This window comes from Mandrillus leucophaeus, unplaced genomic scaffold (genome assembly GCF_000951045.1).
Source record: "Mandrillus leucophaeus isolate KB7577 unplaced genomic scaffold, Mleu.le_1.0 Scaffold3, whole genome shotgun sequence".
NCBI classification, from domain to species: Eukaryota; Metazoa; Chordata; class Mammalia; order Primates; family Cercopithecidae; genus Mandrillus; species Mandrillus leucophaeus.
The window spans coordinates 4,001,168-4,014,386 of NW_012103142.1; the positions used below are offsets into that span (position 1 = coordinate 4,001,168).

Here is a 13,219-nt window from a genome sequence, read left to right on the forward strand (position 1 = left end):
ATATTTAGGTGCTGGGAAGATGGAGCTTTCTCAGAAGGCATAAAAATGACCCAAATGGTTACAACCAGCTGAAAGCCAGCAGCCAGGGGCCACGAGAGCAGATTTCATCCCTCCCGGGACTGGCTTATCTGCAGCCTCATGCAAACCCCGCTACAGAGAAAGTGCTGTGCCTGCACTTGACTCCCCCCACCCCCGATCACAGGATTATTATATCTCGGCCAAGATTCTGGTAGCAGAGAGGTGATTTGTTCCTGAAGGGCAATGAACTAGATGGAGGAGTGGCGGGAATGGTTCCTGTTTATTTGCAAGGGCAGTCTTCCATCCAGGGGCAGCTCCATAGAGACAATCTGGACTTTTCTTTCATTCTCCATTTCTGATACTTTCCTCTGTGGGTCGCACAGAGAATCAAGCAAGGAATTACAGCCCCTCTGCCATCCCCAGTATGTTTGTTTGCTTTCAAGACAGGGTCGCGTTCTGTTGCCCAGGCTGGAGAGCAGCGGTGCAATCTAGGATTACTGCAACCTCTGTCTCCTGGGTTCAAGCGATTCTCCTGACTCAGCCTCCCAAGTAGCTGGGACCACAAGTGTGCATCACCATGCCCGTCTAATTTTTATATTTTCAGTAGGGATGGGGTTTTGCCATGTTGGCTAGGCTCTCCCCAGTAAGTTTAAATGCATCTTTCTTTCTCCACAAAAAGCTGTCTGAAGGCCGGGTGTGGTGGCTTACACCTGTAATCCCAGCACTTTGGGAGGCTGAGGTGGATGGATCATCTGAGGTCAGTATTTCAAGACCAGCCCAGCCAATATGGTGAAACCCCGTCTCTACTAAAAATACAAAATTAGCTGAGCATGGTGGTGCACAGCTGTAATCCCAGCTACCCAGGAGGCTGAGGCAGGAGAATCATTTGAACCTGGGAGGCAGAGGTTGCAGTGAGCCGAGATCATGCTATTGCACTCCAGCCTGGGCAAAAGGAATGAAACTTCACTCAAAAATAAATAAATAAATAAAGCTGTGTGAAACAGCATGTGCTGTAGGGGTGGCCCATGTGGCTGAGCTCTGCCATCTTCACTCCTGGAGTTTGGGCATGGGTCCTGCTCACCTCTCATAAATGAGGTCAGCCTCCTTGATTTTTACAGACCCTTCTGTTCTGATATTCTCACTCTACAACTCCAGCTGTCCTCAGCCTGACATCCATGAACTCCCTGTATTGACTCTTTCTCTATCTTGCAAGCCTCATACCCTGAACACCAGCCATGCTCCTCTGTCTGCTGGATGGCCTCCGTTGGCCCCTCTGGTTCCACTCCCGGCCTTTCCCCACACTGCTCTGTGCCCAGGAAGGCTGACCCAAGTAGACTGCCCCAGTGATCTGTTGGCCCTAGGTCTCCTAGTGAGGTTCCACCAATGGGAGGCACCAGCAGGAGATAGGAGGGCAGGAAGAGAATGAGGTTGCCTGAGTTGACTACGTCCCTCCACTGGGGCTCCTGGTCCTGTTTGGAAGTCCCCTGGGGTTCCAGAAACCAGAATTCCCCTTCCTCCCCAGGCCTGGAGTAGTAATGGCTCCCTCCTATTGCTACCCTTGAGACTCACCATCTTTCATTGATTTCCTTGAACCCTATCCACCCCTTTATTACATCCCTCAACAGTGCAGGATGCTACTGGGCCCCTGGGTTTTCGCACATCACTGAAACCTGAAACCCCGCTCAACTCAGCTTCTCCGCAGACTGAGGCCAGTCCTGCCCCATCTGTAGAATGAGGAGGTTGAGCCAGATGATCTTGAAAGTTCCTTCCAACCCATACCTCCTCTGCTCCACATCATGCACCCCAGGCAAATGGCTTGTATTTGGGCTCAAATTCCATTAAAAAAAAATCCAAATGACCTGTCAAAATGCCTTAGTTGAACGTGGTCTTCAGGCTGCGACTTTCCCTCCCTGAATTCCCATTTTCTTCCATCCATACTTCCCTTCTCATCATTCCTATTAGGATTGTTCATCCACATGCGTCTCCCCTTCCAGGCAGCATATCTAGTTCCAATTCACACATTTGGCGATGCTCTGTTCTTTTGACCCATCTCCCTATCTTCCCCAGCCCCTGGTATATTGCCTGGCACTTCATAAATGCTTCCTGTTGCAAATATTAACTGAGATGGGAAGAGCAACTAGCAAGGCCCCAAACACTTTGGATGATGCTGTATAATGAATATTTACTAAGCACTGACTATGCACCAAGGCACTTTACTTCCGTCATCTCGTTTCACCCTCACTATAGGCCTATAAGGTAGGAGTTACCCTCTGATGCCAGATGTGGAAACTGAGGTGCAGAGAGGTTAAGTAACTTGCTCTAGGTCCCACCTCCAGAAAGGACTGGAGTCAGGAGCAAGCACAGGTGTATTCCACACCAAGGCCACCGGTCTTGCCTCTACTCCACCCTGCGGTGGGTGTAGTAACAAGATGTGACTTGGATAATTAGAAACCCTCAAGCAAATGGAGACAACTCTCAATTACAGAATGTAATTAATGGCTCGCCAAAGAGTGCCCTTCTGAAGAGCCCTTCCAGACTTTCCTTCAAGAATCACGAAGACATTAACACATTCCTCGTTTCTATGAAGCGCAGCCAAAAGGCCTCAAAAGTAAGTAGTTCACTTAAGCAGGCTAAATGTTTCCTTAGCAATCTGGTTTATGCTTTAATTGGCATAGACTCTTGGACAGGGTGGAATAGTAAACTTTAGCCCAGCCCCTGTGGAAATATTTCCCACATTTTTTTGTTTTTGTTTTTTCTGAGACAGGATCTCGCTCTGTCACCCAGGCTGGAGTGCAGTGGCGCGATCTTGTCTCACTGCAACCTCTGCCTCTCGGGTTCAAGCGATTCTCGTGTCTCAGTCTCCCGAGTAGCTGGGATTACAGGTGCAATGGCAATGTTTTTGCTTTGAGAAGAATCTTGCTCTGTCGCCCAGGCTGGAGTGCAGTGGCGCGATCTCAGCTCACTGCAACCTCCACCTCCCGGGTTCAAGCAATTCTCCTGCCTCAGCCTCCCAAGTAGCTGGAACTACAGGCATGGGCCACACCCAGCTAATTTTTGTATTTTTAATAGAGATGGGCTTTCTCCATGTTGTCCAGGCTAGTCCTGAATTCCTGACCTCAAGTGATCCGCCCACCTCTGCCTCCCACAGTGCTAGGATTACAGGTGTGAGCCACTGAGCCCGGCCCCCACATGTTTTCTTTCTTTCTTTTTTTTATTTGTTTTACAGATGAACTTCCCACATGTTTCATGAATAAAATTCACCCCTTTCAGCCTCTTGGTCCCACCAAGTCTGGGGACCGGGGGCAGAGGGAGACAGTTCCGGCCAGTCCACCAACGAAGAAGGGAAATTCATTAACAAAGCCTGGGTTACTGAAGTGTCACTCAGACTTGATTTAAGACTTTATTAAGCCTTTATTAAGTCTGGGAAGGCCTCCTCACCCTCAGGCTCTCGGCATCGGTCATTTTGTGCACTGTCCCCCTCCCTTCCCCTTTCCTTGGACCTTGGGGACAAGCCTGCATCCTTCTGTTCTTCACAGCTGCCTCCTACCCATCTCTTAGTGGAGACCCCAGGCAGAGTCTCTATCAGGAGCCCACCAGCCTCCCTCCCAGGAGTCAGTGGAGATGGGCATGGGGTGGGGCTGCCAAGGCCAATAGGGCCACACCTTTGGGTAAATCACCTCTTCCCCCCATTCTGGTGCCTCTTCTGATCACCTGGAGCAAGTGCAATCTCCAGCCAGCTCAGGCAGCCATGAAGGCCCCTGCAAGCCGGCTTCAGCTCTGCCGCCCAGCAAGCGCACCCCACCTCCCACCGTGGAAGAAAACAACATTCCTCCCTCGGCCTCTCACCTCCTGGACTTCAACCTTGTCCTTGCTCAGCCAGATCCTCTTCTCCAAGAGAAAGGAGGGAGGTTTTGTTGTTCAAACAGGAGCTAGAGGCTCCCATGACCCCGCATCCTCACCCAGTTCCCCTTCCTCTGTTTCCTCTTTTCACCTGAAAACATTCTCCCGCGAGAACTCAGTGAGGGAGGGAGGAGGCAGAGGTAGCAATGTGGCAACAGCCACCATGGCCTTGTCAGCCTCTGTAGGCCCAGCTCCCTTTCCTAATCCATTCTTTTTTTTTTTTTTTTTAGGCTGGAGTGCAGCGGTTCAATCTTGGCTCACTGCAACCTCCGCCTCCCGGGTTCAAGCAATTCTCCTGCCTCAGCTTCCCAAATAGCTGGGACTACAGGTGCACGCCACCACGCCTGGCTAATTCCTAATCCATTCATTTTTTAAACAACTATGTATTAAGCACCTACTGTGTGCTGGACTGTTCTAGGTGCTCCGAATGTAGTAGTGAATAAAGCAGATGAAAATCTCTGCCCTCGGGGAGCTGACACATGACAACATGACAAACAAGATAAATAAGTAGCGTGGCAGGGTGGCATATGTCTGTAATCCCAGCAGTTTGGGAGGCAAAGGCAGGAGGATTGCTTGAGTCCAGGAGTTCCAGACCAGCCTGGACACATGCTGAGACCTCATATCTACAAAATAAAAAAAAAAAATTTTTTTTAAATTAGCCAGGTATGGTGGCATGTGCCTGCAGTCCTAAATACCCGAAGCTGAGGCCGGAGGATCGTTTGAGCCCAGGAGTTTGAAGCTGCAGTGAGTCGTGATCACACCACTGCACTCCAGCCTAGGCGACAGAGGAAGACCCTGTCTCAAATAAAAACCAGTGAAGAGGAATGAGAAGTGTTGGAAGGTTGGAACGTCAGACAGGGTGGCCAGAGGAGGCCTCCACAGGGCAACATCTGAGTTAAAACCTTAGGGCAGCATGGAAAGGCCACTAAGCCATGCGGGAAAAGAGCACTCCAGGAAAAAGGAAGAGCAGGTGAAAAGGCCCTGAGGCGGGAGGGGCCGTGTGACTGGAGTGGAGTGGGGAGGGGCTCAGCGTCAGGAGACTAGGTCGGCAGGGAAAGGAAGTCACAACGTGTGGGGACTGGGGGCCGTGAAGGCACGGTGGTTTTGCATGATGGGAGCCACAGGAAGGCTCTGAGCAGAAAAGAGACAGAATTTGACCTGGGTTTTAATAGGATTCCTCTGGCCGCGGGGTGGGGAATACAGTGAGGGTATCTAGGAGACCCCATTCACCTCACAAATGTCCCTACCATTCTTGGGAGTGGGCCCTTTAAGTCAGCCCTCTCCCCCTACTCCCTGTTACAAGGGACAAAAGGCACATGGAGTAGGGGTGGGGAAGGGATTGGAAATGAGATGAGGCTGGAAAAGGGCATTGTCCTGGGTTGGGGAGGGTTTTGGAAGCCAGGGTGGGGTTTGGAGCTGGGACTTGATTCAATGCAGAAGGGAGTCAAAGTTTTCTGAGCAGGGAAGTCACCTCACCGAAGCCACGCTCACCGTAGTCAGAAACCGTGGGAAGGAAGGTTGCTGTGGATGAGGCCTGGTGCTAGAAGCTGCACTCATGCCTCCAGCCAGCAGACAAGGTCTTAATGGGCACGGACTCCTTCTGCGTTTCCCTGAGACTGGGACTCCCTGAGGACATGGCTATGTCTCCCCTCAGACTGGGGCTTCCTGAGGGCAGGAACCATCCCCTCCATCTTCAGTCTCTTCATGCAACAACAGGGATGGGACTCCGTGGTTTGCATACCTTGCTAGCCTTCAGCAGGGCTTAGATGCTGCAGTTAGAAACACATCAGGGAAATTGCTCCCGAATTAGAGTCAGACAGGCAGACAGACAGGAACAAGCTGGTGTTTCTGGTGTGGGAAGGGACTGCACCTACCTCCCGCCACTGCTTGTTCTCCATCCCTTGGGTATACATGACGCACACTGTAGGGAGAGGAGAAACAATGGATTAATACCTCAGGCCAAGAGGAAAGAAGGATTAATACCTCAGGCCAAGATGAAAAGGATCCTGGATGGGCAGGCGCCTCAGCAGACCCAGCCTGGGTAGCACTGTTGGATCTGGGTAGGGGTAGAGGGTGTCTCCTGGGGTGGCTGAGATCTTGGTGAGTGAGTCTAGGAATCTGGCCCCCCAAGCCTGGACAGGGTTCTAGATACACCAATTCAGAGGGGTTGCATTGGAGAAGGGAGACTAGGTATGCCTGGAAAGGGCAACCTTTAGGAGGAGGCTCAGGGCCATTGGCTTCTAGGCCACAGCAAGGGTCTGAAGTGTGAGGCAGGTAGACAGGTGGGCATGATGGAGGACAGGCAGAGGTGTGGTGGGGGAGAGCATCAGAAACCCGCATTGCTCCTTTACAGCCCAGGGCAGTTTCATGAGGCCTCTGATTATCATCAGTCCCACTTTACAGACGGGAAAACTGAGGCTCAGAGGTGGCCAAAGACCCATCCAGGTCACACACTTGGGTGGCACTGCTCAAGGCTTGAACCTGGAAACTCCAAAGTCAGTGCTCATCCCACCAGATCACCTGCCAGCCAATTGGAGCTCTTAGGCATACTGGTTTCTCTGGGACCCTGTGGCCCCAGACCTCCAGCTCCTCCCAGCCTGCTCTGTTGTGTTGAGGCTTCACAAGCGTGTGGGCTGGGAATGGTCAAATCTCCACAGTAATCTTTCTCAGACACTATGGGCGAAACATTAAACAGGCTTGACACACTTTGAACGGCGCCTGGCACATGGTTAGCACTCAGTAAAGGCTCAAGCATTGCCACTGTAATTAGTCATAGCGTTGTCACTATTATTGTTACCGTTCTTACTGTCAGAGCAGGACTTACGTGGGTCGGACTTGGAAAACATGTCTTTGTCCAAGAGGTTCCTGAAAGAGGAGGAGAGAGGAGGGGTTAGCACGGCCAGCTGAGAGGAGGCGACCTCAGGGGATTCAGGCTGTTACTGAGACCTGGAGGCTGCCTCTGGCCTGCCTCAAGCAAAAGAGTTCCACAATCGTTTATTAGACTTCATTAAAAGCCAGGCACTGGGCAGGCCCTGGAGGTTCCTCAGCCCACCTGCCTAAGGTGTGCAGAGCTCCCTACCTCCCACCTCCATCATCACCACAAGCACTCCAGGTAGGTGCCCTGGCCCTGGTGCCCTGTGTCACACAGCCCCTCACCATCGGGTGATTTCCCAAACTGCCCAATGTCTTAGCCCTTTCTGGAAGCTCTCCTTTAATTATTTCTCTGCTTCTCAAAAAAATAAAATAAAGCAATCAGAACATATCCATCTAGTCTCCCATTTTCTCAAGGCTCTACTTACAGCCAGTTTATTCGATGGTCTCATCTGTGCTGATGGATTAATGAATTATACCTCCCAGGGGAAGGAGACTCATTTGGATAACGTCCTTCTGTGGTCAAGACCAGGGCTAAGGCTAATACATGGCCCTGATAATCAGACTGGACGGCACAGCAGCAAGATGATGGACACAACATTTGGGGACAGAACTGTCTTTCAACAGGTGCTAAGCTCCCATTGTCCTGCCTCCATGCAATAAAGGCTCCCACTTACTGAGCCCCAGTGACGGGTCAGGCAGTGCGCTGTTTTACAAACATGAGCTCCCCGATTCTCATGCTGCCCTTCAAGGTTGGTCCTGGGCAGGCGTTGTCCCATCTTAAAGACGTGGAAGTGGAGGGGAAGCGCCTATATCCTGCACATCTGGTATCCCTCGTTTCACAGTGACCTGTTGCTGTCAGGAAGCAACACATCCCAGTGGAAACGCAGTCTCTGGCCAGGAAGTCATTCAACCTCTCTCAGCCTGTTTCCTCATCAGTACAACAAGACGGTAGTATCAGTCTTGAAGGTTGTTGATGCCCTGCCTGGATCCCCTCAGCCCTCACAGTTCCTGTACACACCCATGGTTTCCTCTTGTGTCTATTTCTCTCCTGAGGGCTTTCTCGGGCAGGCTGTCCGAAAGAGCTGGAAAGTTTATGCTCCCAAAGGGCAGCACTCAACCAACAGGAAGGTGCTAGAGGACGAACTGCTCAGCTTCTTCACTCACCCCGGAGACAGCTCTGCCCTACAGTCTCTCTGAAGTCCCAGAAGGACTGAGCCCCAGGGGCCGCCAGGAGACCTACCCATGAATGTGTCCCATGCTGACCAGGTCTCCCCTTCCCTGCTCCCCCGGCGAGCTGCCAGGCAAGCCTTTCCTGCCTGTGTGGCCGCTCCTGCCAACACTGCCCTCGAGTCTTGGTTCTTTTCCCAACCATCTCAGCCTTGTCCTGCCTCCCTTCCAGAGGTCCCAAGGGATCTTGTCACCTTCCTTCTCCACTCCCAAACCCCTCACAGGTGCCTCTGCCACTTGAACTGCTTTTCCAGAGAAAAGAAACAGTCAACACTGGTCTGTGTTGCTTCGTGAAAGCCAACTTCAAATATCAGAGCTAGGCCGGGCACGGTGGCTCACGCCTGTAATCCCAGCACTTTGGGAGGCTGAGGCAGGTGGATCACTTGAGGTTAGGAGTTCGAGACCAGCCTGGCCAACATGATGAAACCCATCTCTACTAAAAATACAAAATTAGCCCGGCATGGTGGTATGCACCTGTAATCCCAGCTACTCAGGAGCCTGAGGCAGGAGGATCACTTGAACCGGGGAGATGGAGGTTGCAGTGAGCTGAGACCACACCACTGCACTCCAGCCTTTCTCAAAACAGCAGCAGCAGCAGTAACAACAACAAAACAAAACAAACAAATGTCAGAGCTAGATGAGGCCCTGAGGAGGATCTGTTCCTCTTTCTCCTCCATGATGGGGACACAAAAGACCAGGGAGAGGCAAAGGGCAGCCATGGCCCACGGCAAGCAGTGGTAGAGACAGAAAGGTCTAGAAGGAGGCCTTACCCTGAGTCACTGTCACCAAAGTCCTCAGCAGTGACAGTCTGTTGGGCAACTTGACCCCGTAATCAACCCTACCACTCATGCCCCGCACCCTAAGGTGGGAGCCAAAGATCAACCAACAGACAGACAGACGCAGCAGTAACCTGAGGCCTACACATGGCATCCTCTGGTGCCTGGGGAAGCCCCAGATCGCATTCATGAATCCCCCCAGCTCCAGTCCCTGAGCAGATTCCCACAGGTGCCCCCAAGAGAGGAATTCCCAAACAGCTTCAGGAAACCAGTCCCTGGAGAACTCTCACCCCTCCCCGACTCCAGTCTCTACATCCAGGGGCCACTCCCCCAAGGCAGCCGCCCCAAGCTAGGCCTCCCTGACCCCACAGGCAACCACCTCTCTCCTGGCCCCAACCAGCCCCTCCACCAGACCAGACCTGCTCCCAGTCAGCTGTCACTCTGGAAACCATCTGATAAACCTCCCAGCCCTCCACAGACAGCATCAGATGAACGACACACAAGGCAGCTCTGAGAAGTAGGCAGCAGGGGCTGCTACTTCACTCACCCTGGAGACAGCTCTACTCTACAGTCTCTCCGAAGTCACCACAGTCTCTCTGAAGACACCACTTCTACATACAATCATTCACACCGAGGCGGGCTGACATCCCTGGGCCTACATTCTCATCCTGAAGTGTGCTAAATTTGGGGATAGGGGTGTCTATCCTGATTTAAACAAAGGACAAATGCCTTGAGACCAAAGATGACTCTGCAGTAGTGGAACCTGAGGCACAGTGAGGAGCTGAAAGTGATAAGGAGGAGGGAGACTTCTCTACTAAAGCAAGCGCTTTAGGTTTACCTTTGAATTCTATAATAAAATTCAGCAATGACATAAAATCCTCGAATGTTCAAGCTGGAGAGGACCTCAGAGGTCACCTTTCCCAACTCCTTTACAAATCAGGACTGTGAGAACCCGAGGGGCAACACTTGACTCCTCCAAGGTCTGAGTCTCCTCCAAGTGTGGCTCTAGAACTCGGGTCTGGTCGTATCCAGGCTAGGGAGAGAGTGAGACCCTGGACGTCAGCCTAGATACGTGTGTGTTTGTGTGTGTGTGCATGCACGCACGTGTGCGCGCGTGTGTGTGTGCGCGCGCACGTGTGTGTATGCGCGTGTGTGTGCGCGCGCGTGTGTGTGCGTGCGCGCGTGTGTGTGTGCGTGCGCGTGTGTGTTATGTTAAGGGGGGTGGGAGGGGGAGGGCTTATCAGACAAGTAGATGGGGCTTTTCCTGGTCCTGCCCACTTCCCAGGTGGGCTAGAGGCACACAGCTAGACTAAGAAACAGTCTAACCACCTGGCTCCTTGCCCGGTGACCTCAAGACCCTCACTGAGTCCTGTGACGTGGGTCACCCTGGCAACCAGCACCCAAGGATAAAGCAAACCCTGTTTCCTCCACTCTCCTGAAATTATTCTTGTCATCCTTCCAGACTATTCCTATCCTTCCTCAGTTTTGCCTTTCCTGGACACTGATGGACAGCTACTTCCTCTCTCTCCCCTGAGCGCTCTCTGGACTGTAGTGTGCAGCCCTGTGACTTGTGGGACCCCATTACATACTCTGTACACGCTCGGTTGCAAAATCATGGGTGTATCTGTCTCTCACACAGGCTGTGCATGCCTCCCACGGCAGGGTTCTCCACCCTACCACAGGCCAGCCTAGCACCTGAGTCAGAGTAGTGGCCTGGCAAGCTGGATGGATGAAGGACGACCAAAAAGAATGGCCAGATGGGTGAGTGAAGCCTCTGTCTCCCCACCTGGGTGGCACACGGTCAAGCTCAGGGACAGCCCCTTGCACTTCCTCTCAGCGGTGGCATGTAGTAGTTAAGTGCATGGGCTCTGCAGTTAGACAAGCTGGGTTTGCTCACCTTGTGCCTCAGTTTCCCTATGTGTAAAGCGGGGTGGGGGAAGTAAAAATAGTTCAGGGCTGCTGTGGAGATTCGATATGTGGAGCACCTGGGGCCTCATCAGCCTTGTCAGAGAGGTCAGCCGTCCAGGCCCAGTGCTGAGCGGAGCCGTCACTCTCCCAGTGGATGCTCAGGCACACTTGGTAACAAGCACAGCACAAGCAACCTCCACCCTCGCAGGTCCAAGGAAGTAGCCCGCCTCAACACACTTCCAGGGCTCCCTTCTGAGTCCCTTCCCCAACTCAGCCCCTCTTCAGCCTCCCTTCCATTCCCCACTCTCAGCCTCGAGGGCCTTCTGCCTCTCACCTAGGTCCCTGCACCCTACACTCTCTCTAATCCCACACCTCGTCCACACGTGCCTCCATCCATCCCTCTCCCTAACTGCCTGTCCAGACAGAAGCCTCAGGGCCTGCCAAACCTCCTATCTTGGCTTTGGACAGGTGGCTTCTCCCCATGAACAACGGGCCTCGCACTTCTGGGGCTCACCCCTGCCCTCGGGTATAAAATGACAGTTCTTTGGCTCTGTTCCCAGAGTCTGGCTGTGTAGGTCTGAAGCAGGGCTCCAGAAGCTATGTTTACACAAGTGTCCCCCAGATATCCCACTATTATGTCTCTGATGGCAGCCATCCAAATATCACATGTTGAGACACCATCTCTTAGGGCCTCAGTTTCCCCCGCTGCAAAGTCACAGACAACACCACACACATGTGCAGCGAAGTTTCTTCGAGGTAAAGCACCTTCCCCCACTGATCCTCACCCTGATCCACTGAGGACTTCCAGGCCCAGGGGCAGCGAGTCACTTGCCCACAGGCACACAGCCAAAAGCCTGGGGGAGGAAACCGGGTCTTCCGCCCTAAGGAAGGGCCCGAGACACCAGGGCACAGACAAGAACAGACCACAAGTACTTTTTCTCCACTTTCTGTCTTTGGAGAGCACAAAGAGAAATTTTTTTTAACAGGAAAAACGTATTTTTTTTTTTAAGAGCATACAACCCTTCCGCTGTCTGCACAGCAGCCTGGAGCCTGACTTCTTTTGTCCCTTAAATCAAGGCCAAGGAAGCAGAGCCAAGAGCCCCTCTCCTCCCCACTTACCCTTGAGGAACCATTTCCAATTCACTGGCAGTGAGAAAACAGTCATTCACTGGACTGTGAGGTCAGAAGTCTCCAAGGCCCCAGCAAGGACAGAAAGCACTGGAAGGGCAAAATGAGAGCCCCTGGCAGGTGCTAAAAGGGGGGCCACAGGGTAACACCTCCCATCTGGGGGGGCTTAAGAAAGAAGCTGGGCACATATAGTCTTAGCTACTCGGGAGGCCAAGGAGGGAGGATCACTTGAGCTCAGGAGTTCGAGACTAGCCTGGGCAACACAGTGAGATCTCATCTCTAAAACAACAACAAACCAAAAAAAAAAAAAGGTATGAGTAGAGGCTGGGGTGTACCCATCTGAGAGGGAGACACAACCCTGCCCTCAGGGAGCCCAGTCTGACCAGGAGACATAACCTCTGCCTCAGGGACTCCTCAGCCAGAGAGGAGACATGTGTGCTCTTGAGCTGAGATGCTGGGTGAACTGACCATCCCTGGTTGTCTCTGAACAAAGCCCATTAGTGCTGCATCAATGCACTGAGCAAAGGCTTTGGCTGCAGCATAGACAGAAACATTTTCCTGCAGCAAGACCCCTAATGGAGATCATGGGTCCCCAATAAGCAAAGTATGGCATATTGGTATATATGGATACCATACATATGGAGAGCTTTCATTAGATACCCAAAGACATTCATGAGTCTAAAAAGGTCAAGAAAAGATGGTTTATCTTCCTCCCAACAACTCACCCTAAGCATCCCTCCAACCCTGGGTGAAAAGTGGGGGCATTGAGAGCATAGACTTCAAGCTTCCTCTCTGGATCCAACATCCAACTCTGTCCCTTACTTGCTGTATGGCCTCTGGCATGTCACTTAGCTTCTCTGCGCATCAGTATTCCCATGTGTAAAGAAGGGGTAATAACAGTCCCACCCTCCCAGGAGTTTTCTGAGATTAAACTCACATAGTAAGTTGCAATGCAGTGCCTGGCGTACAATAAGTGCTTAATAAAGGCCTGTGGAGAATGAAGATGGCACCTAAGAATGCTCCACATTCTCCCCTCTCTGCTCCTTAAAGCCTGGCTTTAGCAGGACCCAAGCCCTACTACCCTTGCCCACCACTGCCCACTGGTTGTACAGCCTTCCTTGAGGAGAGAGTGGGGACAGGAGAGCCAAGGTCAGGTAGAAACAGGAATCCTGGCTGGGCCTGGTGACTCACACCTATAATCCCAACACTTTGGGAGGCTGAGACAGGAGGATCGCTTGAGGCCAGGAGTTTGAGACCAGCGTGGGCAATATAGGGGAGACCCTGTCTCTACAAAAAATAAACAAAATTAGCCGGGTGTGGTGGTGTGCATCTGTAGTCCCAGCTACTCAAGAGGCTGGGGTGGGAGGATCTCTTGAGCCCAGGAGGTC

General features: G+C 52.2%; 1 protein-coding gene across 2 annotated transcripts in view; it reads right to left on the reverse strand.

Moving 5' to 3' along the window:
• Positions 1–13,219, reverse strand: part of CPNE5 (copine V) — a 105,491-nt gene that overhangs the window by 72,950 nt on the left and 19,322 nt on the right. For both annotated transcript variants that reach the window (XM_011986601.1, XM_011986600.1), the window contains exons 2-3: positions 6,743–6,783; positions 5,793–5,839 (exon numbers count right to left, since the gene is read on the reverse strand). In XM_011986601.1, the coding sequence (XP_011841991.1) occupies positions 5,793–5,839; positions 6,743–6,783 (88 nt within the window). The remainder of the gene's footprint in view (positions 1–5,792; positions 5,840–6,742; positions 6,784–13,219) is intronic.